The sequence below is a fragment of the Adiantum capillus-veneris genome, chromosome 5 (assembly GCF_014529385.1).
Source record: "Adiantum capillus-veneris isolate H3 chromosome 5, ASM1452938v2, whole genome shotgun sequence".
Classification (NCBI taxonomy): domain Eukaryota; kingdom Viridiplantae; phylum Streptophyta; class Polypodiopsida; order Polypodiales; family Pteridaceae; genus Adiantum; species Adiantum capillus-veneris.
The window spans coordinates 163,907,730-163,934,230 of record NC_140935.1 but is presented as its reverse complement, the minus strand read 5'-3'; the positions used below and the strand labels follow the sequence as shown (position 1 = coordinate 163,934,230).

Genomic DNA, 26,501 nt, shown 5'->3' with positions numbered 1-26,501 from the left:
CAAAATTTATAACAAGAGATGAGTACTCTCGCTTTAAAGCGAATGATCAAATGTCTCTCCTTGATCCTCCTAATCACTTTGTTTCCTCACTTATTACACCCTTGCCTCATCATAAGTGCCCAATATCACCGGGAGCCAATCACAAATTTAAGAGATCAATCATTTTTTTTCTAGACCAAAAAATGTTTTTCCTATTTTTAGCCACTTAAATAGAAGCCTTGCCAGGCCAAAAAGATTATTGTCCAATATTTTCACTTAGAATGGACGATTTATTTGATCTTTCACATACGAGTCGCATTTAGCAGCAGCCAACGCACTGCGCAAGCGGGGATGGCAACCGAGCTAGAGCTAGATCCCAGACACAGGATTCTACCATTTAAAGTTCGTGCAGCTTCAAAGGAGGTGCAGCCGCACAAAGCAGCGAACGTGCTAGACCCAGACCCTAAGAATCACTGGTCCACCTCCACCAACGTCAAAGAGTGGCTGCTTCTTGAACTTGAGGTGTGTGTGTGTGTGTGTGTGTGTGTGTGTGTTGCGTTCGATGCTCGCCCACGCTCACGCCCACGCTCTCGCTCAAACATGAACTTGTCCTGCATGTCCCTTTCTTTTTTAATTTGCAGAAGTAGGTCCACTTGCAAGCTCTCTACTCTACTCCTTATGTCACGCCTGCCCTCTTGATTGCTCACCTTAGCTGGACTAGCTTATTTTCTATGCAGGAACCTTGCTTGCTACAGCAAATTCGCATTCACAACAAGTCTGTGCTTGAATGGGAGATCTCGCTTGGCTTGCGTTACAAGGTAAAATCCTTAACCCAATTCGTGGTTTGGATGTGAAGGACAAGGAGTTGGCCTTCTCTGGCTTCAACAATTGGTGATGTCGAAGTGCAGCAGAAGGGATGGGACATGAGAGCACATATGGAAGAGAGAGAGAGAGAGAGAGAGAGAGAGAGAGAGAGAGAGTAGTACAAGCCTTGAGGGCAAACTCTGCACAAGCGGGCCCATTGGCTTGTAACAACTATTGTTGCTAGGTAGGGGGGCAAGATAGAAGACCGATTACTTATGAGAGTTGGAAGTTCTAAGATGGAGAGCTTGTTGTGGTTCATGCATTCACCACATGGAAGCACTATCTTTTGGATACTACTTTTGTGGTTAAAACTGACCACCAAAGCTTAAGAGTATTTCTTCACACAGAAGAAATTGTTACGTACGCAAATGCTGGGGGAATTTTTTTTGTCCATGTTTCAATTCTCTCTTGAAAACACACACATACACACTGTCACGATTGTGACTATGTTAACAGCAATACATCTACTCCTAGTTGCAGATACGAGAAGTGACATGCCAAGGAGGACCCCTGTGATTGGATGGTCATACCCCTTCGCCCAAAGGACGTGTCTCTTTACCAAAAGCCACACTCCTTCGACGAGTGGTCACACCCCTTCGCTCTACGGGTGCGACTCTTCGTCCAATGGTTGCAGCTCTTTGTCGAAAGGATGTGTTTTTACGTCTAAAGTCGTGTCTCTTTACCATGAGACGTGTCTTTTCATTTATGTCTCTTCGTCTCCTATATAAGGAGTCCTTGTATCACACATTCAATCAATCAACACAGAGTATTCCGAATCTTGTTTTTGAGTTCAGTTCAAGTTTCTTAAGTCTTAATCATGAGTTTAAGTACATAATTAAGGATTAACACCTGGAATTCTCACAGTGGTATCGGAGCGAATTTTTTTTCCCGGGACCCAAAGGTTGTGAGCCTCTCACCCTTGCCGCGACACTCTACCCCTTTCCCGGAATTGCATGGAAGCAAAGGAAAGATGGCGTACCAGCTATCAGATTAATGTGAGGTATTCCTAAACTCTACCGTTTACATACTGACTACAGATATATGTACGGAGGGATGGCATACCCAATGTGCATACGAAAATTTCATGATGGAAGCCTCGCGATGCACCTTTTCATCGGCACCCCTTCATCGGTTGTGCCTCTTGTTAGCCGTCCATGCCTCCTCGAGGTGCCTCTTTGGTTGGTTGCCTCATGCGGTGCCTTTTTCTCCGTACCTCTTTAGCAAAAGTGGATGCACCCCTTCGCAAAGCATCACGCCTCCTCATCAAGCGCTGGCTACTTGCACCTTCTCCTCCAAGGTCGCACCCTTTTCTCCATGCGCTGGCTTGAAACGCCGCTAGGCTGATTTTTCTCTTCGCTGAAGACCCCCACGCTGGCTGAAATATTTGCGCTGGAAAATTTGTACGTTGGAGTGTTTTTTTAACGCTGATGGCAGCCCACTTACATTTAAATTATTAAAGTGTCTGAAAAAACTTGGCCTGTCTTCCTCCAAATTAACCCCAATGTAAAGCCAATATGAAAGCACCTTATTCATTGAATTTTCCCCAACTCACTTTTAACAAAAAAAAAAACTCATGACAATCCAGCAATGTAGCCATTTGTCCAACGCTACTCTCTTCTGCATTTCTTCCAGCATTTGGCCAACATCCGGCCCCATTGCTGTGCGCGCAAGAGACGACGAAACCTTCGACGTGCTCGTGCACTACTTCTTGTATGTAGACGAGATCTCCGCAACGGTTCTACCAGAATGCAAAGTGATCATTATACCCTATAATCTGGAACCCGCAATTATCATTATAACTCCCAATTCCCGACTCCAGAGCTGGAACTCGTTTCAGGGATAGTTTCAACTGCCGGAGTACACGTCTCAGAACCTGCTCCTGCACCTGTTCGAATTTCCTTTGAGGTGTAACCATGCCGAATTCTCAAGACGGAGGTGGTCAGTCTAACGATGCCCTTACTAATATAAAGGAGCAGATGGCCACACTTTCCATAAGCCTCACATCACTTCATACTCGCTTGGATGAGATGCACACGGAAAACACTTCTTGAAGTCGACTTATTGTTTCTCGGACTACTAATGCAACATCTTCAACACCTTCTTTCGAAGCTTCAGTGGACGAACCAAACGAACCAGATCTAACTGAAGAGGTAGACAATCGCGAACTTCAATTACTTTATAAAATTTTTAATGTTGCACAGAAGAAGAAGCTTGATGTTAAACTGCGGGAACCGTATAATGGTCGCCGCGATAAGCGCGTGTTGGACCAACGACTGTTCAAAATGGAGGTTTACTTATCAAACACATATTTGATCGAGAGTAAAAAAGTTGCACTTGCTAGTTCTCTGCTCAAGGACACATCATTTCTTTGGTGGCAACGACGGGTTGCTGATGGTAAACACACACCTTCTTGGGATAAATTCGGGCGTGCTATTCACAAGGCGTTCGAACCTACCAATGCGGATTTTCATGCCCGGTCCTCTCTTCGTCGCCTGAGCCAGACAGGTTCCTTGGCCGCGTACATCACAGAGTTCCAAAGGCTAACTCTGGAGATAGAGACCCTTAGTGCCTCTGATAAACTTCATAGTTTTATCGACGGACTCGAACCCAACCTGAAGGACGATGTGCACAGATACAACCCTACCACCTTGGATGCTGCAATTGCCTATGTGGAGCGTCTTGGCGATAATTGGTGTCCTACATGGAATTTTCTCCCTGGTGACAGATCTTCAAACAGTGCTCGCTTTTCATAGCGCGATCGTAGATACAGCTATAGCCAAAGTCAGCAGCAAGGCAACCTTATTCAACTTCAAGGTTCTATTCTCAAGATCAATAATCTGAAAGCAAATCTTTTTCACATGTTCCTCCACTTGATTGTGATAAAATTTGTGGTCAATACAATTCTTGTCTCAGAGGATACGACTATTTTTATGAAGCATGCTCAGTACAATTCTTCAGTTTTGGAGCCTCTCTCAAAGCAAGTTTTGAGCCTTCTTGGAACTATCAATGGTCGCTCCATCAATATTTTGGTGGACAACGGATGCTCGAATAATTTCGTAAGCACTCAGATAGTTCAATAGCTTGGCTTACCAACTCAGAAGACATCTCACTTATATGATGTGGAATTAGCAGATGGATCAATTTTGACTTGTGATCAGATATTTCGACAGTTGCAGTTCGAGATTCAAACTTATGCAGATCAACTGGATTTTGAAGTCATGCCTTTATTTTATTACGACATGATTCTTGGTCAGCATTGGTTATTCCAATATGATCCAGCAATTAGCTTTCGAGGACATACTATCAATTTGTTCAAAGATGGACGTGAATTAAATTTACTCGGGCTTTCTCATGCGGAAAGAGTGATTCAAGCCTCACGTGTACAAGTCAAACAACATGATACAGTGGATTATGAAACGAATATGATCCCCGATGCAGATGCAGATATTATTATTGATGAATTTTTGAATTCATTAACTTCTCCTGAATCAATTGATAAAGACAAAGATAAAGATATAGTTGCAGATTCCGAGTCTGAAGACGACTATGCTTTCTTTGATTCTTTACTGGATGATTATATGCCAATTACAAGTCATGAAGTTATAGTTCCAGAAGATGATTCTGAAGAATTTTGGGATTCATTATTGGAAGATGATTACAGGCTCAAGCCAAAATCCTCTCCAAAGATTACTAAAGTTGAAGTTATCCCATCTGAATAATGTCTTGAGAAGATTTCCTCTTTCACAGTTATTGGAAGATTTTGAACCAGAATTCTTACATCACACGAAGGATTTTGAAGATCAACCTCTTGTTGCAGTCAACCTGATTAAGCGAGATTCCTCTAAAAAGTCTTTGAACAATGCAATGATATGGGACTTAGCAGTCAAAGCACAAAGGTTTCGCAAGAAGCAAAGGTTCAAGACAAAGGTTTCCGATAACTCAAAGATTGAAGATTTTCAAAGATTCAATGCTTTTCCAAAGTTCCATCAATATCAGAAGTCATTTCTTTGACACGGGCTCTCATTTTAAATGGGAGGGAATGTCACGATTGTGACTATGTTAACAGCAATACATCTACTCCTAGTTGAAGATACGCGAAGTGCCATGCCAAGGAGGACCCCTGCGCTTGGATGGTCATACCCCTTCGCCCAAAGGACGTGTCTCTTCACCAAAAGCCACACTCCTTCGACGACTGGTCACACCCCTTCGCTCTATGGATGCGACTCTTCGCCCAATGGTGGCAGCTCTTTGTCGAAAGGATGTGTCTTTACGACTAAAGTCGCGTCTCTTCACCATGAGACGTGTCTTTTCATTTATGTCTCTTCGTCTCCTATATAAGGAGTCCTTGTATCACACATTCAATTAATCAACACAGAGTATTCTGAGTCTTGTTTCTGAGTTCAGTTCAAGTTTCTTAAGTCTTAATCATGAGTTTAAGTACTTAATTAAGGATTAGCACCTAGAATCCTCACACACACACACACACACAGAGTGTTTTGTCCTCAAATGCACTAGCCCCAAAGACTAGCGTTCCTTTCGGTATTTCTTTTAAGACTATACGTCCAGATGCCCTCTGAAGAGTGGTCGTCTTGGCACTTATTAACTTTCAAGGGATGCCCAAAAGCAGAGCCCCAAAAGCACATGATCCAAAAGCACTTATATCAAAATCTGTCAAAATCTAGCACTGCAAAACATGAAAATCCGTATAGCCTGCCACGTCATTAGCGTAATCCACGAAAATCTGCCAGAGTTCAAACTTTTGATATTTTTAGGGTTTTAACTTTTAGGCCCCTCGGCCGGTGTCCATGAGTCGGTAGGGTTAGGTTTTCTAAAAACTCTAACCCTCTTTTGTTTTTGGCCCTTGGGCTAGACAATTTGGGTTCAATTCTTCTGGGTTCTCCAACACCTTGTCCTCTCGGCCATTTCCTCAGTTGGACATGCCACATCACCAACTTGTGACATTCCCCCCTCCTCAAAGAATCGTTATCGCCCTCGATTACGTCTGCAAAGCAGCCAAAATACAGAAACTTTCTTTGATAGACACTGACTCTATGTATCCATGCACTAGACTCCACAAATCAAGGACTTTTGCAAAGACATCAATCATTGATCCATCACATTTTTATCGAGAGTCTTAGATACAAATCATGGTCATTTAGCAAGCACATCAAGACTGCACTCATTTTTCACGGATGTCTTGATCTACTAAATCTTGTTACTATATCCTTTCTTTTCATATAACAAACCAATTATGCCCATGACCATCCTCACAAGACAATACATTCAAAGCATGCAATTTACGAATCACACACTTAGTTCACACTGAACATTGTGTTTCAATCATTCAATCTAAGCCATCTCATCTCGTCCATAACTCTTGATGCACCTAGATCCTTGTGCAGCCATCTCATCCTTCCGGAACTCTTGATGCATTCACAACAGTATTCAGTCATCTCATCCATATAGAGATCTTGAGGCACTAGAATGACATTCAGTTCTCATTCACTTAGCCATCACATCTAGATCTCGCTGATCTCTAACAAATGCCTAGATGCACTAAGGTCAAATTATTCATTCGACAAAATGCTACAACCATTTCATCTTTTTCTACATGTCTCTAAACAATCCATACATGAAAGAGCACATGTCATTAGTTTAATCAAGGAAATTTCCAATTCAATATATATATTTTTATAAAGTCATTCGGCAAAATACTGTCAGCCTGTCAGTATCCCTAAAATCTCAAGGAGAAATTAGTAACTTTCTTCAATCTAGGCAATCTATGACAAAGGAGTGGAGTGGCTCCCCGCTTGTGCAGTCTGCATTGCACTAGATTCAACATGGTGATTCATTTGTAACTTTTGGCATAGGCACTGCTAATAATCCAAAGCTTCAAGATACAACTAAAAATTGAAGAGAATCTATCTGCAAAGTTCTCCTCCCCATCCACTTTGCATCGAGAGCCAAAAAGTGCTCTTGATCAAATTATCCGATGGATCTAGCTTACCTTTTTGTTCTTTTCTTGTGCCTTGTGACGTGTTGGTAGCCCCGTTGGCCTTCCTTGTCCATTGGCACCTCAATCTGAATCATTGGAATTTTGTGATGAACCAACAACTACTCCCTTGCTTCTTTGGAACCCTCGAATGAACTATTAGCTGATTCACTTACTTCTTCAAAATTCTTTGATGGAGAATATAACTGGCTTGTACACAGTATAGGGCGGTACTATTTCAATTACCTATTAACTTTACACAGAGCACTGTGAAGAAAAGAGAACACAGATGCGTCCAACGACTAGAATGTCACTGCGGACATGAGACCGACACCGTGTAGGCCCAAAAGACTGGCGCCCCTTTCGGTATTTCTTTATTCAATTGAATGTAGACGATCCGAACACCTAGATCAAACTCTCACAAAGCTGTCCAAACCTGGCGAGGGCTGAAATCGCAGGTTTCCAACCTGATTTCGGGAGCATAACGGCGCTAAAACCCGTGTAGGTCAAAAGTACATGTGTAGGACGGGTTCCCTCGCAATCAAGAATCTTTCTGGTGAGCTGTAACAGAATTTCAGCGTGCTGTAATTCCCTGTTTTGCCACTGTCGGGTGCTTAAAACCCTGTACTCACATCCCAAGGCTTTCTCGAGGCTCCCCTGGCGTTTCCTTGCAGTTTAGGTGCGAAATCCTAAACCTGCAGAAAACACAGCTGGCTGTAATTCTCTGTTTTGGATTGTTCTTAGCGGAGCGAACACGTCTACGCGTGTCCCAAGGGCTCCCCACGCAATGGGACAGTTCGCTTGCAAATTGGACGAGTTTTCACGCGAGAAAACTCTCCAAATCCGCAATCTTTTGCCATGGAACTGTGCATACCTATGGGGGATTAGCAATTAGCTAATCCGGTTCCTATTCAAAAGGCTCTTGCCTTGGCAAACACGCATAAAACCCTCAGAACTGTACATGATCATCTGAGTAGCCCAACTAGTGGGGCATTACCATATGTGCAAAGGGGAGAGAGATGCATGAGAGCAAATCATCGCGCTACACGAGACAAAGGAGAAGGCAAGCTTTCCATTAAAGCTGTAAACATGCACCCACTACTCACACACACACATACACTATAGGTCACAATGTGTGAAAAAATCAGCCCCAACCCTCATTTGGGTGCCCCCTCTTGCTGAGGTGTCCTGCAGGTTGCTCTCCTTCTGCCAAGTGTCCAATTTGCCCCTTTGGTTTAATTCCCTTGTTCCCACCAACTTATAATGTTGTAAGTGACTTGCCGAGTAGCCCAAATTCCTTCTGCCGCACATAGGCTTCCATACTCATCAAAATTTAGTGCTAAATGGCCTGACCAGTACCAGACCGACCGATCGAGAATCCCGATGTGAGAAACTTTTTCGGCCACAACTGTTTCACATTGGCCATGCAATGTCCACTTGCACCTTTTCAAGGGTTCTGGGAAAAACAAGTAAAATAAAAATAAATAAAAATTTGTAGTACATATTTAGAGAAGGCAACAGGAAAAATACACCTCCTGGTGTGACAGACAATCATCCGGTTCCCTTGGTTCTTTTTGTTCCTTGGAAGACTCTTACCGCGCTGAGGTGGACACTGGATTGTCCGTAGGATAGGTCAATGAGCCAGCATGCATACCAAAACCTTGCTTGGCATGTCCCATAAGTCTCTGAATGGAGTCAGACTTGTGTTGCAATCCGTCGAATCTTTTTTGAAACCACAACAAAATTGCTCAATGTGGTCCTTCAAAGTGATCCACCCTCCGAAACGAGGACATTGGTAAATAGGTATCCCAAAACCTCTGGGAGTAGTCATCTTAAGCATCTTTCTTATTCATTCTCAAATGATGCCAAGCCGTGATGACATCTTCTTCATATTCTCCCGTTGTGAAACTCTCTTGAATTTTACCCACTTCTTACATAGTAGACCACCATGTCTGCATTTCCTTTCAAGTAAGATGCCATCCTTCGTACCTTGAAGCGTTGCGAGAAAGACCTCCCGAGAAGGCAACGTCAAGCTTTCGTATGAATTTAAGGGCTCGATGGGTGTCTTGGTAGCTGTGTCAAACTTGACTGCTTGACCCCCATCCTTGAACTCCGTGGCCTTCTTGTTCTTTTGCCCATGGTCTGGACTGTCAGTAGAGGATGAAGTCTTCTCCTCTAAACTGCTAGATTGCTCCCTATGCCTTCTAGACTTTTTGAAGAATCTGATTTTCTTGCATTTCTTGCTTTTTCTCCACTTCTTCCGCTTTTCCTTATCCTCTTTAAAACTAGAGGACGACGAATTGTTGGAACTCTTTGAAGACGAAGAAAAATTTGGGTCATCCTCAAAACAAACGTGCTTCTTGGATCTTCTTACCACCTCGAAAGTCGAGTTCCATCCCAAATAACCGGGAAAATCTACTGATTTCCTCGTCTTCCGAGAATGCTTTAAGCTTTTCATCAATCAATTTGTCTTCTTTTCAAGAGCTTTGTCAAACTCTTTGTGCGAGTATAGTTTTTGCTTTTTTGCACTCGGCTTTTATTTATGCTTCATTACCGTCTCGAGAGGAGAATCGACGGCCTCATGCCATCTCCAGTGAATCTCATCAAGTGGGTAATTCTCCAAGTGATTCACATATTTCGGATCTTTGGAGTACTTGATCAATCTTTTCACACGTGTCAACCTGCAGTTGATGTTTGCACTCGGCTCTGTTGAGATTCCCCACCAGAAATTTGTTAAAATCTTCGTTGGTTTCCTTGTTCCCACGCTAGGACTCAACTTTTCTTCAAGGGGTGTCATCTGTGTTAGATTCTCGACGAGAAGCCACGTGTGCTGTAAAAAGGATCGGATCCTTCGTGGAAGAAGAGTTGTTCTGAGCTCTGATACCATTGTTACAAGCTTGGAAACTCCAAGCGAGAAATCAATAGCAACACATGAACAAAATGTGCAAGTAGCTGAACTTGAATAGAGAGAGAGAGAGAAATGAAATGTTATATTAAACGTCTTCAAAAGGCCAAAAATGACCTATGAGACGAAACTGATACAATCTTGGTGGATCTAATACAATGTCTGGGTACAAAATAAAATGAAGGAAAATAAAAGCTAAAAAGAACATCGGTGTCGGAGAGTAGCATCAATGCGCTCCACAGTGAGCACTATGGTGACTCATGTCGTGCTAGTATGCTGTGGATCCTTTGCCGTAGTCTCAGTCGGTGTCGAGACGGCCTTTTCATGTGAGGGCGACTGGACCGTCCCAACTCTATCGCCCGATCAAGCAATGTGCCTTTCGTGCTGCTATATTGTGGGGGTTGCGGGGCTGACTCCTTTGACTGTGACTGAAAGAAATTTGTAATCTGTCGCTGCAGCTGTATCTTCCTCTCTGTGTCACGAAGACGTGGCAACTGCTAACCTTAGTTGTTGGTTTCTTTCCAATGATTTTTGTTTAATTTTTGAGACCCTCTTTTTGAAGTTGCAAATGGTCGGACATTGTATGGCCAATGTGAACGGGAGTTTCACCCGCAGACGAGAAGTTGGTCGGCACTGGAACTCGTAAAGTAAAAGGATGTCTAGGCTCAGTTCAAGATCATGTAGGTCCCCCCGTCGCACTTAGCAAGTTGGTGGATACTAGGAAGTTAACTCAATAAAGGTACAATGTCAAGGTGGGGTCACCAAAGGAAAGTACCCGACAGCTCGACTACATGTATTTTTGGATGCGGTCCCAGTGGGCAATGATGGTCGGATGACCAATGGGAGTCCAACGGAAGCATCCTCTAAAATTTAGGGAACTGCTATTTTGGGCCATGAAATGTTCGCGTCATTAGCTTTGGAATGACAAGGGGAACATTTTATTTACTCTGCTGCAAAGTCAACTGATGCACGAGCTAAGAGATTTTTAAGCGGAAAGCCCAATGCGAGGAAATTGCATGTATGAGTGCCAAGTGGCACTTTTTGGCCAATTTACCAAGTCTAGGGGAACAAAACTCGTAATTGACCTTTTTGAGCAGTTTTGGAGGCTGATAACTCTGATTTTCAGCCATTTCTCTCCATTTTTGAGCTTCCCATTACTTTACCTAGGACTAAGGAGCTCATTTTCTGCATTGGAAGGCATCAGATGCGTGTTTACAAGGCTGTTTTGCTGCGTTTTCAGCGATACGCAGGTTTTGGCAGCCATGGAAATCTTTCCCTTTTTGCATCTATTTGTTCACAGATACATTACAGGTCAAGCGCAGAAGAGGGGGCGCTTGATTTATGCTGGGGGGATGCTTCATTGAGAACCTGTCATCACAGGTTAAGAGCTATGGAGTACATGCTTTCCCCTCTATGTACAATGTGGTGCTAGGAGTGATGACCTGCACACTACACACTGCTCTCTCTCTCCCCTACGTGCAGTTATGTGATGCCCCACAAAACAGGAGTACTCCAAAAGCAGGCACCGGTGAGGGTGATAACCTCACCGTATAGGTGCAATTTCAGCGCTGGTTACGCGCTGTATTTTAACTGTTTTTCAGCCATACGGACGCCAGAACCATTGGGAATAGTGCCCCACTGACAGTGGACAGTTCGGGGACTGTTTAGGGCTGAAAACAGGGAAAAAACCAGTAAATACAGCATGCTGAATTTTCTGTTTTTGGGCAGGAATCAGAGGGTTTATGCCAGTGGAAGTGAGTTCCAACAGGGGAATTGGTTTCGTGCAAGTTTTGGGGCTATTATGTTGCCGAAATTTGGCCAAAACAGGTGGTATCTAGTTGGATACAGGTAAAGAATTCCTAGGACTCTACTTTGTAATTTACCCTCTCAAACTATAAAGAAATACCGAAAGGGCGCCAATTTTTGGGCCTAGAGGTTGTCGGCGTCTGCTCGGAGCATTCAAGCTTCTGAGCCATGTGTGTGCTTAGGTGTTAATTCCTGTCGCAGGTTCTCTTTGCAAAGTACTCTTTCTCTGTGTGTGTTTAAAGTAAAGTAAAGAATTTCGGGTGAAAGCCAAAGCCTACCACCCTACGGGCCGGTTTCACTGTGGGTCCCTCCACAAGAGGTCCTCTCTAGTCTGCGCAGTTCCAATAAGTATAGTCCAAGGCATTTCTGATCTTGATATCTCATGACCCTAGAAAGTGGTCCAAAACCCTCTCTGAATAGACAGTGGAAGCGGCCTCGTATCTCATACTATACTGGAAAGTGCATATGTAGTGTAGCTCTGACACAACTAAACTTGGCTTGGACTCCTCTAAATCTACCTGTCTCGATCTCTAGCTGGTGCGAGGATGTGCGTAACTGACAAATAGCACATTGTATTCGTGAGATAGATGAGTATCCATGTATCTGTGTCTGATCACAAATCCATCCTCCATAAACTGAAGAACATGCTCTCTATAGAAAGCCATCTTTGTACCCAGCTCATGTGTAGGCTGTATCCATGTCCTTCTGGTATCCAGTGAGTCAAGTCCTCCCTGATGAGCCTAGTAATCTTTGCCCGAGTGAGGGGGCATCCAAAGAGTACTGAAATGGGGGTAGTGTGTCCATACTAAAACCATGCAGCTGAAACCAAGATGCCATTTGTGCATACCAACATGATCTATCTCCTTGTGATGCCAACTGTCGTGAAGACTCCATGGCTAATCAAGCGTATCTATCTTTGGGGAGAGTCTAGGTGTTATACATAAAGGAGACTACTCGAGTGAGCGTGGAGGGGAAGCAAGCTCCACCCTAACAATCTCATGTGGTACTGAGGCTTTGGCCCTAATCATCCGAGAGACCATAGAACCAAAGGCCACTCCATACATCTCCAACCATCAACACTACCAACTCTGTTGTGACGGTCCACTGGGGGTCCCCATATCTCCACTTCGTAGAGCATGGCAGAAGTAACTAGAGTATCAAAGATTGAGAGCTTTGCTCGAGGTTCTTGGAAATGAACCTGCGAACACCTCCTCTACAGTTCCCCTAATGCTGCGTAAGATCTGGTCAATCTCGTCTCTGCTGCTCTCCTCGAGGAAAATATTGGGCCACTGAAGACCACCCCGAGATAGGTATATGCATCTGTATACTCCACAGTCTCTCGACCATAAGTAAAGGTGGGAGTTTACCTCTTGACCCATTGTGCCATGGTGCTAAACACCATTACCTTGTTCTTACCAAGGTTCACTGACAATCCACTATCTTGGGCAAACACATGGAATGCATCCAAATGACGTTGCATCCCCTCTGGAGTGTCTGAAATCAGCACAATATCATCAACGTATAACAATAATGGAAGTTATGTCCCTGCTAGTTGAGCACCTCTGTCTCCCTCTCGCTCTACATAGTTTGAAAACTCATCCAAATACATCCCAAAAAGAGTCGGAGATAGGCGACATCATAGCTTCACCCCAATAGTGGAATGAACCATGTCAGACATGCCCTGAGCAGTGCGAACTTGCCCCACAAGTGTCTTGCATAAAGCCAAGATCCCCCATATCAGCTCTATGGACACACCCACCCATGTCCTGTAGTCTGTGTATAAGTGTGGCTCTCGGCATTATGTCAAAAACTTTGCGGAAATCCACAAAGCTGCAATAGATCCTCCTGCCATGGTATCTACCCTCCTCAATAATAGTTGCGAGTGTCAGAATATGGTCAAGAGTGGAGAAACCTCTCTTGAACCCTGCCTGCCTTGATGCCCTGATGCTCGTAGGCCTTCTCTCTCTGCCCATCTACTCAACTCCTACTCAAAAATAGATGCATACAACCTAGCCAATGTGTGACCAACCATATGATGGTGCGATAATTCTCGAGAAGCATGGGATCTCCTGTCTTGAAGATAGGCACAATCGTAGACAGACTCCAAGTCTCAGGAAAACTCTCATACATGGCTCGATTAAACATCATAGGAAGAGGCTCTACAAGCATATCTTTGGCATGAATGAAGTGCTTTGCTACCAAACCATCATGATCCTGTGCTCTCCCTGTCTTCATCCTATTAATGGCTTTTCTTACCCTCTCAACAATAAAGAAAGTGCATGTCTGTGTGCATGTCTCCGGGGGGTCAGGCAAGGGTGGTTGTAAGGTGCAAAGGAAGTGAATGTTGAACTTTGCTCAAGATGAGTGCTCTGAACTGTGCTCAAGGGTTCCTTTTACTTACGGAAGGGAGAGACTTCCGTTCCTTTAGTGAGAGAGTGCAATGGACACAAACAAAGTGGTGAACACTGTGAATAAAGGTGCATGAGACTGAGAGATAGAGAGAGAAGAATATGACACCAGAATGTTGTCAAACCCTCCTCCGAAGGCCCCACTCTCTATGGCGAGAGCGGTCTACTATTGATTGCACAAATCTCTACAATGTTTTGGACTTGCCGGCGATGTCGACGACGACAAGACGGGCTGAAATCTGAAAACGCTAATGGCTGAAATCTGCAAATCTTTATCTGCTGAAGTCTGACTCTATGTTGGTGACGATGCCGATGGCGACGATGCGATGACGACGCGCTAAAAACGCAGATGCTGAAATCTGCGTTTTCCGGGGTGAAATTGCAAACTTCGATGGATCTGACCGTGCAACGAGGATCTGTTGCGAGAAGGTGAGATCTGCGAGGTTCGGGGGCTCTACTGCGGTGTGTCTATGCTGAAAACTGAAAACGTTGATGCATATGCTGAAGCTATCGTGGAGAATCTACAACACGCTAGGGTTGCTGCATGATCCAAAAACACTAGGGCTGAATGTGTCTTGCTGTCGCCGGGTTGGCCTGCAAATGCAAAACGTTGGGCTGGTTTTGCACTTGAAGAAAAATGCTGGCTCTTCTTGGCTGAAAACGCTGAGTCTTCTTGTCGGGGGGGGGGGGGTTCTTGCTTGAGAAGGTGCATTGTGGATGTCAGAAAAACCTCGTGGTGGGGATTCAGGAAAATTCTTCTTCGCCACTGCCATGCTCATCATCTCCGTGCGAAGTATCCATTCCGCTTCGGGTAATGGCCATACACTGAAGTCTTGGGTTCTTAAGTCTACGAGTAACTTGGGTTCTTGGGGGTCTTGAGGCTTGAGGTTCTTCTGTCGCTTGCAATCTGTGTTAGAGAAGGATCTTCTCTTACCCGAGCTCTACGCTTTTCCGCAGGCGCACCCCTTGGCGGCCTTGCGCTCACACCAAGGTTGCTTTTTCCCACCTCACATCGATTGGCCGGTCGCTAAGTGCACAGTCCGCTCTCAATGAGTGAAAAGAGAAACAAGGGGAGGCTGGACAAGCCCTTCTTTCTTGGGTTTCCTATCACTCTTCAAAAACACGATTAGGAATCGACACGCCCAAGAGGACTTGGGTTACGTGCGACCGCAACAAGCAAAAAAATTCTTGTGGTTCTTTCCTTGAGTGATACAGAACACTGCCAAAGCTCTGATACCAATGTAAGGTGCATCATAAGTGAATGTTGAACTTTGCTCAAGATGAGTGCTCCGAACTGTGCTCAAGGGTTCCTTTTACTTACGGAAGGGAGAGCCTTCCGTTCCTTTAGTGAGAGAGTGCAATGGACACAAACAAAGTGGTGAACACTGTGAATGAAGGTGCATGAGACTGAGAGAGATAGAGAGAGAGAAGAATACGAGACCAGAATGTTGTCAAACCTTCCTCCGAAGGCCCCACTCTCTATGGCGAGAGCGGTCTACTATTGATTGCACAAATCTCTACAATGTTTTGGACTTGCCGACGATGTCGACGACGACGAGACGGGCTGAAATCTGAAAACACTAATGGCTGAAATCTGCAAATCTTTATCTGCCGGATTCTGACTCTATGTCGGTGACGATGCTGATAGCAACGATGCGACGACGACGCACTGAAAATGCAAATGCTGAAATTTGCGTTTTCTAGGCTGAAACTGCAAACTTCGATGGATCTGATTGTGCGATCAGGATCTACTGCGGGAATGTGAGGTCTGCGAGGTTCGGGGGACTCTACTGCGGTGTGTCTATGCTGAAAACTGAAAACGCTGATGCATATGCTGAAGCCGTCGCGGAGAACCTGCACTGTAAAAATAGGTCTATGCACTGTAAAAATGCTCGTGATGGGTTCTGACTGAAATCTGATGGTCATGCTGTGTGCAACCAGAGGATATGCATCTAATCTAAGTGTCTGGACATGCACGGTCTGCGAATAGACTCACAAAAGTGCCAGAACACTTTCTAGGCTAGACTGATTGAACCCCTGTCATGAAGTAGCTTGTCCACGTACACATAGGGTTAGATGTGCACGTGACAGTGGTTGCCCTGACGCTGTGTATAGAGATGTGGCATATTCCCCCATGTCTCTATGGAGGTGATGGCGGGTGGTGGTGAGTGCTCATAGAATCATGCCTCGCCTGAATCCTGACTCATAAATAGCTGAATCCTGACTCATAAATAGCTGGTACAGATTCCTCTTTTCCCTTGTGAAGGTATACCGTGTGTGTGTGGAGACCTCTCCAAATGGAGCTATACAAAACTGAAATGTGAGAGTGAAAGACAAGATAGCATGATCAACTGCTACTCATTATCATTATTGTCCTTTATGGCGAAAGATTCTAAATTTGTTGGCAACCCGTGCTCTCGGTCCTTTGTCTCTGTCTCAAATTTTTGTGCATTTAGTTCACATTTTTCCTGGACCATGGGTTCATGATTATGCAAATAGCATTTGGACAATGCATAAGCCTTTGTCTTGGTGGAGAAAACAACTCAGGATGTATGGAGCAGTAAGATGGCTTTAATATGTCGGCTTTTTCTATGGCGCTGCTATGCTACTAGTTCTTCCAGTTGGGTATTTTTTGGCAAGGCGCCATGTGACATCTTCTCTTTGTTATGTCTGTGGTGCGTTTGTCGAAATGGTTCCTCATCTGTTATGGAATTGTAATGCATTCTTGCTCCTACTCTCAGACAATACATAGCTTGTTTTTGATTGACTTCGGTACTGGGTCATGTGAATGGTTTGGCTGTCTAGAAATTGGTCCGTTTTTGGTGAGTTGCCAATTCAAACCTTTTTCGTTTTTAGGTAATCTTTGGATCAGTCTCTTTATGGTTGTCTGTCTCTACCGGAGATTTACCCATCATTGTATGTACTTTTCTTAGATGTGTTTTGACTATGCCTTTGTTCACTATGAACTTGGGCATTTCTTGTATATGACATACTCTTTGGGTTTTCTTCAATTTGAGGTTACCCACTAGTAATTCAAAAGTGATTTACCAAGAAAAAATGTGTGTGTGTGAATAAGTGAGTCATTGCCTCACTAGTTTTGAATGCGGTGCAGCTGAATTCGACAAAAAATTTGTTGCTTGGAAGCTCCATTACATCTATAAATATCATCCATCTGTTGTCCTTGGTTTTGCTTTTATTCCTTGGATGTTTGTCAAGTTAAGGCCTCAGAGGCCTGTGCACACTTGCTTTGTGTGGCACGTGGACATGCTAAAACCTACTTGCAAAGCGAAACAGTGTCTATAGAGCATAGGGTTTTTGTACCGGCATTTTTATGAGCCTGTTTGCAGGACCTTGATGTTTGAACAAGCTGATTAGATTAGGTTTTTGTCACTCGGAACCCTCTTTGCATAAAAGGTTTGCACACGTGTTTTGACGGCTGTTGTTACACTTTGGTGGGCATATGTGTTGACACCAGCATGTAGCCTAGGAGGACGAGGTTGTGGTCCAATTTCCATGCAAATGGATCCCCAGGTTGGGAGAATTTGACCTCATAGGCTTTGAAATTGTGCTCATGCGCACGATTAGGGCAAACTCTCCTCTTTGAAACTCGAGGTGACTGAGGTACTGATGGTTCAGGGCTACCAACTCTTTGCACAGGAGTGCTCTATTTTCCAATGTCATAGTCTCTCTATCTTCTCATCTTTTTATGCAGATATTCAAGCTGTCAATTTATTAGTCTTTCTTGTCATAGTCTCTGAATCTCCCTGTTACTATGGAGTATTCAAGTTTTTGGTCTTGGTATTAGTCTTTCTTAGCAGATATTGTAGGGCATCTGTCTTCACCACCTTGTGTGGTAGAACATGGTTACACTGGACGTGCCTGCTGTTGGGTGACGATGGCTGATAACCATGGCGCTTTTATGTGCTTATTGAAGCTCTGTTGTTGATTACCCTCTGTATTCTGCTCAGCCACTTGAAGCAATGTATCTGGGATCAATCCAAATCCGTTTGTGACCTACTTAATCTGGTGTTCTAATTTTGGCAGCCGGACTTGTTTTCTAAGGTTCGAACTCGCTGTGAAGCTCCTCGTAGAGAATCTCAGTATATAGCCAATTACGCACCTTGTCGATATGTGAGGTTATCTTGCCTCCGTGGGAATCCAATAGCAATATATTCTGTACAGGTAAATTCTGTATCTAGGAATTTTGAGTCACAGACATCTCGTTAAATGTATCCTTTACTAGGTTCTTTGCAGCTAATAGGTATTTCCATGCCGGGACTGGAGCCAGAATTTCAACCCTTGGTGGATCATTTACTGCCTCTTGTGATTTCAACTAAACACGAACTTCAAGACCTTTATTTGCAGGTTTTTTTTGGTCTTTTTTTAATGGCTGTGGACTCTCTATCAAATAGAAGCAAGTTTTGTTTGCTTTTTGCAGCATTCAGATTGATATTGTTTATGTGCAACTACAGCTTCTTGGAGAGATCATGAATCGGTTATCGCCCTTTACCCCAGTTCTAGAGGTATACTTACTAAAACATAATCAAGTTCATTTTCTGAAGCACTGCAAATACTAAGCGCTTACTTCTTGTATGTTGTTCAAGGGTGACCTGGCCATGTACAGTGAAAATACGGAATCTACATTAAGATTCCTGGCCATGCTTTCAGGGCCTTTCTATCCAATTTTGGTCGCTATAGATGAGAGGTGAGAGCAAGGTATTGACTTACTTCATAGTCTAAAGGATGCATTATTTGGCTCTTTTTCTTTGATCTACTCAATGATATAAATATACCTGGCTGTAATGTAGGGAAAGGCTGAAGAATCTAGCCCCTCCAAATGACACAGAGTCTTCAAAAGGTGCCCAAGGATCATTGTTTACAGTTTCTTCAAATTTCCAGGTAACTTTATCTGCTCCATTACATCAGTCATCAAGACAACTTCTTTTTTTGCAAAATATAAGGAATTAAGATTGGAATGGTTTTACAGTGTTTTACAGTGCCCTCTCCTGATTTTTTTGGTCTTTTTTACTTTTTAGCCTGATACCCTTATATCATTTCTCGCTACATTTTCCTGTTCTCTATGGTTTCAACTATGAGGAGTTTCTCCTCTCATTAACAAAATAAGTGCACATTGGACCTTATAGCTTGTTGTGAAAGTAGATTTATGGACGCCTGGTGTTGTGTATGGGCAAGTGGGCTGTTTTTAGCTCCATCAGCAATGTTTTGCTGATGGGCATTGCTTGCCTGTGTGGTTCCTTCGGCATGGTTCCGGTGGTTTTTCTTGGATAATAGTCTGCAGATTTGGATTTGTGCGCTTTTTTTCTTTTTCTACACCCAGGGTTTGCTGCTTGTAAGTGTTCAGTTTAAAACTTTGAACAGTTTTTAAATTTGTCTATTTGCACCCATTACATTTCCGCGATATAAGCCTGCAGCAGGAACAACCTGCTAATTGAAATAGCTTATCTTACAAGCATGAAAACAAGTTTTGACCCTGATCTATATGTGAGGTTAATTTTTTAATCTTTCAAGTATAAACACCAATTTGGAATGGAGCTTTTCAGCCAAGAATTCTAGTATTATCCAACTATCTTTGCCAATGTCACCTACACATGGCTCTGTGTGCGGCATGCACATGCTACATGGGCATCCAAAGACAGTCCTGTGTCTAGCAATGTCATAGAGCCAAGGGGATAATGTGCCGGCAATTGTGAGCCTGTTAGCAGGACTTGCATGCTCAGGCAAGCCATTAGATTAGGTTTCTACATTTTGGAACATCTCTTGCGTAAATGGTTTGTACACGTGTTTGATGGGTCTTGCTACACTTCGGTGGGCATCTAGCAACACTTCGGTGATATCATTCTCCTAGGGGACTCTAATGCCCAAATGGGCAACTCTCAGACAGTCTTCTACGACACTTCAGATGAGATGCTTAGAGAGCTGGATGTAGGTGAGTTAGGGCTTGACAGACGCTCACATGACAGAGAGTAGACGGAGTATGGGAGAAACCTCATGGAGATGACGACTACACATGGGTTAGCCATACTTAATGGCTTACAGAGATTTCCTGGAGCAGCCGGTTTCACATGCTTTCCACACAGACATGGGGCCGGTACAGTGGACCATGTTATGACACAGCCGAGCTTTGTCCCTTGCATTCAGGATTTCACAGTGGGAGCCAAGCCAGTGGGCGTAGCAGTGGATCATGCTCTCTTGACACTGACCGTTTCATTTCAGTATAGTACAGCCCAGACATCACGAGGCAGATCTCCCAACCGACATAGGAGATCTGGGACCGTCTATGGGAAGGCACAACTGGCACAACTGGTACAGGCCTCTGAGTGGAGGAGTGCACCACTCTACTGACTGAGACACTGCATGCTGCTGCATCAGTGGCATACCCACACACTCAGCCGGGCAGGAGACGACATTCTGGGAGCATGCTCAGAATAGTTTGTATGATGAGGAGTGCAGAGAGAGATGAGAGCCCAGCTTCAGAAGGATCTTCTCTTAGGAGCCATCACTTACAGATAGTCTTGGATTGCTCCCCGGCGCCTTGTGCGACAGAAGAAGCAAGCTTAAGTGGCTCTGGTGGAGCGAGACTTATATCTGATGTTCTTGAGTAGGGACTCAAGAGAGACATGACGACTCTTTCATGAGCACTCCCCTCCCCGAGTGATTACTTCACCTGATGTGTGGGGCCAATATGTGACATCGTTATATACGGTTCCTGGACAGGAACCCCTTCTAGACCCTACAGATCCATGCCCAGCTACGAGCACCTTCTTTACCACTGAGATGGTACAGAGGGCCATTGACAGGATAAGGACCGGGAGGGCATATGATCATGACGGTCTAGTAGCGGAGCACTTTATACATGCTAGGGATATGTTGATGGAGGTTCTTGCAATGTTCAATTGTGCCATGTGTGAGGGGTTACCTGAGACTTGGAGGTTGTCTACTATTGTGCCTATCTTCAAGGTAGGTGATCCTACTTGAGAAACACTTGAGTAATTGGCCAGAGGGTGAGGCTGTACGAGCAAAGGGTCAAGCCGGTTTCAAGAGGGGTTTCTCCACTCTTGATCATATTCAGACACTCAGAGCCATCATTGAGGAGGGCATGTCACATGGGAGACAGATTTATTGTAGCTTTGTGGATTTCCGCAAAGCATTTGACATGGTATCGAGAGCTCGATTGATGCGCAGACTACAGGAGATGGGGGTGCCCATAGAGTTGATTTGGGGGATTATGGCTTTGTACAGATCAGTGATGGGACGTGTACACACTCCGGAAGGGGTATTTGATTTAGTTCACTCTACTATTGGGGTGAAACAGGGCTGCCCATTGTCTCCTACTCTATTTGGTATGTATGTTGATGAGGTGTCTGATTACATTGGCAGAGAGGGTGACAAAGGTGCCCAGCTGGCAGGGACGTGGATCCCATTGTTGCTATATGCTGATGATATTGTGTTGATATCTGACTCACCAGAGGGTATGCAGCGACATTTGGATGCACTACACAGTTTTGCAGAGGATAGTGGATTGTGTGTAAACCTTGGTAAAACCAAGGTTATGGTGTTAACACCACACCAGAGTGGATCGGGAGATCAGCACTTACTTTCACATATGGTCAGGAGATTGTGGAGTATACAAATGCATACACTTACCTAGGGGTAGTCTTTACTGGGCCGAGATTTTCTTTGAGAAGAGCAGCAGAGACTAGACTGACTATTGCTTATGCGGCTTTGGGAGGATTTGAGAGGATGTGTTCGGAGGTTCAGTTTGAGGAACCTAGGACAAAGTTATGGCTCTTTGATACTTTGATTGCCTCTACTATGCTATATGGGGTGCAGGTTTGGGGACTTTTTGTTGGCCAAGATGGCTGGAGACGTATGGAGAGGCCCTTGGTATCTATGATCTCTCGGCTGATTAGAGCCAAGGCCTTTGTACCGCATGATATCATTCAAGCGGAGTTAGCTGCCCCCCCATGGAGATTGAGGCGCTTACCAGATCAGTCTCCTTTGTACACAGCCTATGGGATACTACCAGAGATAGATATGCCAGGTTGGCCCTAGAGTCCTCCAGACAGTTAGCTCTATAGGGGGATACATCATGCTGGTATGCACAGATGACTTCATGGTTTCAGACACATGGCTTCACCATGGACAGGCTGCCTCCTTTTCAGTACTCTCTACAGGCACCCTTGATGTCTTTGACACGGGTGGAGATTACTAGACTCATTCATCAGGATCTGATCCAGTTGGACATGAGGAGGCCATGGATAGAGCCGGTACAGGAGTTGGGCACGAAGATGGCTTTCTATAGAGAGCATCTTCTCCACCTCACAAGGGACGGGTTTGTGGTTCGACCTAGCTATATGGACACACATCTTTCTCATGGTTTGCGTTGTGCCATTGGCCAGATACACACATCCTCACATCAACACGAGATTGAGATTGGCAGATTCAGAGGGATACCGGCAGATAGCAGGATATGCCGCTTATGTCAGCTAGAGCCAGAGATAGAGTTACATTACATATGCCATTGCACAGTGTACTATGAGATACGAGGCTGTTTTCATTGTCTATTTAGAGAGGGTTTTGGGCCTCTATCTAGGGTCATGAGTTATGAGGATCAGAGATGTCTTCAATCTTGGACTGTATCTACTTGAGTTACACAGGCATAGAGACACTTTACTGAGGAGAGCTGGAGAGAGACAATCCTAGAGATAGATTACAGATTTCTTTACACTAGATATTGGACACCCAGAGGAGCAGCCACCATTGCAGAGCTTTGCCCGCACTCATACTACCACTACTTGCATTCTCATAGATCGAGCATTAGAGCTAGGGAGATCTAGATGATTGCGATTGAGGAGAGGAGCTACACAGTATCGACGGAGACTACAACAGAGGATTCGAGCCATACTTTCTCGACGTCCGGAGTGCAAATTAGGATGGATCTCTACCATATCCTCCCCCCCCCCCCCCCCCCCCCCCTTTCTCTCATTGTATTGGGCACCTTTTGTATTAGTTGGCACATCCATAGAGTCCCAGTTTGTAGTAGTTGTATTTTTTCTTTTAGTTCTTTTTGATTCCGGACATGGTATCAGACTCACTATGTTGTAACAGCTTGGTCTCATAGGTCATTTTGGCCTTTTGAAGACGTTAATATATCATTTTATTTCATTTCATTTCTCTCTCTCTCTCTCTCTCTCTCTCTCTCTCTCTCTCTCTCTCTCTCTCTCTCTCCGTGCAAAAAAAGTGACCCTTTGCATTATTTAAAATCAACCATAGGTCCAACCGCAAAGATCTGGGCAGGTAAAATCTTAGATACCGAGACATCTGCAGGCGATGCAAAACTTGCTAAATAGTTGAACTCCTTTGCAAACTGAGGAGACTCACTCTCCTTCTCACCTCCAATAGTGCCTACTGTAGGAGGCACCTGTGACTCTTCATTGCAAACTGACTCTCCTTCTCACCCCCAACAGTGTCTATTGTAAGAGGCACCTGTGACTAGATCTCCAAGAAATCCAAAACCTGCCGAACTGGCCTCTCTTGGGGCATCTTAGACTGATCCTAAATGCCTCTGATTGCTCATTCTCATGCTCATTCGATTTGTCCAGTTGCTTTGAGACCTCCTCTCGATCCTAATCTGGTAACCTCTTCTCAGGAGGTCTGATGTCCTGGGGCTTCTCTACCTCATCGAACCTCTGGCTCACTACTCGTCTGTAAACAAGGATAGGGTGCCTCTTGTCTCTATGTCTAATCCACGCTGTGCTTCTGTTGAGCCTTTGCTACGGCTGACTCTAACCCCTTTGATCTCTATCATGTTGTTGCATAGGGCCGTGCTGCTGTGCATTACTATGTTGGGTTTACTGTGGTTGTGAGGGCCATCCTCTCTTGCATCTGGTTTGTCTCTATTGTTGCCCTCTAGGGTAATCTCTCACCAGATGCCCCATCTCATGACATCTAATGCACTCGTTTGGTTTGTCCGTAATCACGCTCCTGGGATGAGACTGCTCTAATGGTGTTGGACCATTCAAGGCGCTGAGGACGTCAGGCTCCAAAGCCTTGGCCGGTTCTTCTAACAACAACAACAACAACAACAACAACAACAAGGGTAAGAAGAAAGTAAACAACACTTCAAAGAAGAGCGATGTTGAAAAGGATGCTTTGAAAGCAGATCGGCATTGCAATCATTGTGGGGAAAAAGGCCATTAGTAGGAGAAGTGTCCAAAGCGCGTTGGTGATGCTTAAACTTCTATGATAGTGGTAAAGTCATCAGCCTTTGTTAGTACCTAGTTCTACACCCACTATTGGGCACTGACGACGTTAGTGGGGATGTCGTGGTATTTAGTCAATACTATGCGTGATGGAGATGGTTATATTGTCTTGTGGGTGACTACCATGGGTCTATACCTTGCACTTTCCTTTAAGGGTGAATCTGGGCTTATCCTGGGTTCATCTAGGTATATTTTTTAGTGGTATAGCGGACATGCAGACTTCACATTGTGAAGTTTTCGTCCGAGTTACGACCAGTTGATATTGTGCTAATTCTTTCTATCTTTTGTGGTGCGTATGCCCTATCAACTACCTCATTTTTGTGCTAATTTTTTTGATTTAATGCTTCTTTTAGTGCTAGGCTTCATTTGGGCTGAGTCTGCCCTTGATCTCCGGAGTCATGACAGAAACTCAGTACGTTGAACTTTGTGTTGATGTATGCTCATGTGTGTGTGTGTGTGTTGTGTTTGGGAGCATATGTTTGTACCTAGTTCTACACCCACTATTGGGCACTGACGACGTTAGTGGGGATGTCGTGGTATTTAGTCAATACTATGCATGATGGAATTGATGGTTATATTGTCTTGTGGGTGACTACCATGGGTCTATACCTTGCACTTTCCTTTAAGGGTGAATCTGGGCTTATCTTGGGTTCATCTAGGTATATCATTTGGAGATGCGACCTTCATAGGATTCTCTAGGGACATCGGAGGTCGAGACGGCTCTTGAGGTCCGAGATGGTTGGAATTGGATTGTGGATAGTTGTGTTTTACGACACATGACACCTTCAAAGGATCAGTTATCCAACATGCGATGACATTGTGGTTCTATTTTCATTGGTGACAAATCGGAGATTCTTGTTCATAGCGAGGGTACCATGGAGTTAATTCAGATGGCAGAGGGGGTATGCATACCTCCAAGGTTCTTTATGCTCCAAAGCTGGGTTTTCATCTCATGTGTGTGCACAAGCTGTGCAAGTTAGGCATGGATGCGATTTTCACTGAGGATGCAATGTCTATTCAGGATCGAGACTCCGGTAAGGAGGTCAAAGGGGGCATGGTGGAGCATGGTCTCTACAGGATCCATGCTCTTTCTTTCGTGATTGTACTCCCACAGGTGATTTATGGCATTATTGGTTTGGTTATTTGAATATTGATCTGATGTGGTTTCTCCTCTCAATAGATATGATTTAATTTTTGGCATCAAGTGGTTTGAAGGTTATAATCCACGAATTGATTGGAAAGAAAATACTCTCTCTCTTACAGTTGAAGGAGCACCTCCTTTTGTTCTTCGCTGTGACGAGAACATTCCGTCTTTGCCATTAATCTCTCACTCTCATATTTTGAAAGAGGGTAACATATGTAGTCTCATAGTCTCTCTCAATACACAGTCTCACAATATAGAAAAGAATCAGTCATTGCATGAAAAGGAATCTCTCTCAGTCATTCATTCTCCTAAGCACGACACACATTTTTTGCATGATAGAGATGTGATTGTTCGTAAGGATCATGAAGCCTTCAAGTTGCTCCAGTGTGTACCGAGTACACCTTGGGGTGACCGTCAAGCTAGATGATTCTTGTCTTGTGAGCAATTTGGTGGTTTGATTGATTGTGTTTCTCGTGAAGCTAACCCAATTGCAGATACGATCAGTCACGTAGGATTGATCTTGGCTCTCGAGTAGTTGTCCAAAGAACCTATTCAAGAAGTATTTTTTCTTCGCATGATTAGTGAGTATGCATTGTTCGGGTCTCTCATTCGTGACGGTCTCTTGTATTTTCGTCACCGTCTTTATGTGTTACCTTTTCATAGGAATGCCGTGTTGCACGATGCGCATGATTTACTCACGATGAGCACAGATGCATGGAGATTACTTTAGAAAAGATAAATTGTTTGCATTTAAGGAATTCAGGATTCTTCATCATTGTAGGTTATGTCGATTGGTTTTGCATGTTCATTCCTTGGCATGACACAGTCACAGCAAAAGCACGAACACGATTGTCCATCAAGCATTGGCATTTCCGTTGTGGTTCGCCACAGTTGATAGCTTTAGGTCGAAAAGTCAAGTGTAGATCACACTTTTGACATGTGTTTGGTGAATGGTTTGGCACTCCGTCATCTGCATTTCATGCATAATCATTTACGACGAAGAATAGTTTTTTTCCAGTTGCTTCACAAGGAATAGATATGTTTATGATTTTGTGTTTGAAGTGTATTTAGGGATATTCCTCAGAGGAGATTCTTGAATAAGGTGAACCCGAGATCGTAG

General features: G+C 44.1%; 1 protein-coding gene across 9 annotated transcripts in view; it reads left to right on the top strand.

Annotated features, from left to right (window-relative positions):
* The first annotated feature begins 259 nt into the window (after positions 1–259).
* LOC147458478 (uncharacterized) overlaps positions 260–26,501 on the top strand; it is a 194,676-nt gene continuing 168,434 nt past the window's right edge. For 4 of the 9 annotated variants that reach the window (XM_086513109.1, XM_086513108.1, XM_086513106.1 and 1 more), the window contains exons 1-7: positions 260–501; positions 717–797; positions 17,999–18,136; positions 18,209–18,319; positions 18,427–18,477; positions 18,559–18,659; positions 18,763–18,853. In XM_086513109.1, coding sequence (XP_086369235.1) covers positions 331–501; positions 717–797; positions 17,999–18,136; positions 18,209–18,319; positions 18,427–18,477; positions 18,559–18,659; positions 18,763–18,853 — 744 coding nt within the window. In that variant the 5' untranslated portion in view covers positions 260–330. Of the gene's footprint in view, positions 502–716; positions 798–1,317; positions 1,451–1,707; positions 1,844–17,998; positions 18,137–18,208; positions 18,320–18,426; positions 18,478–18,558; positions 18,660–18,762; positions 18,854–26,501 lie in introns of those variants that run through there. The other 5 variants (XM_086513114.1, XM_086513111.1, XM_086513112.1 and 2 more) reach the window with 5 other exon arrangements.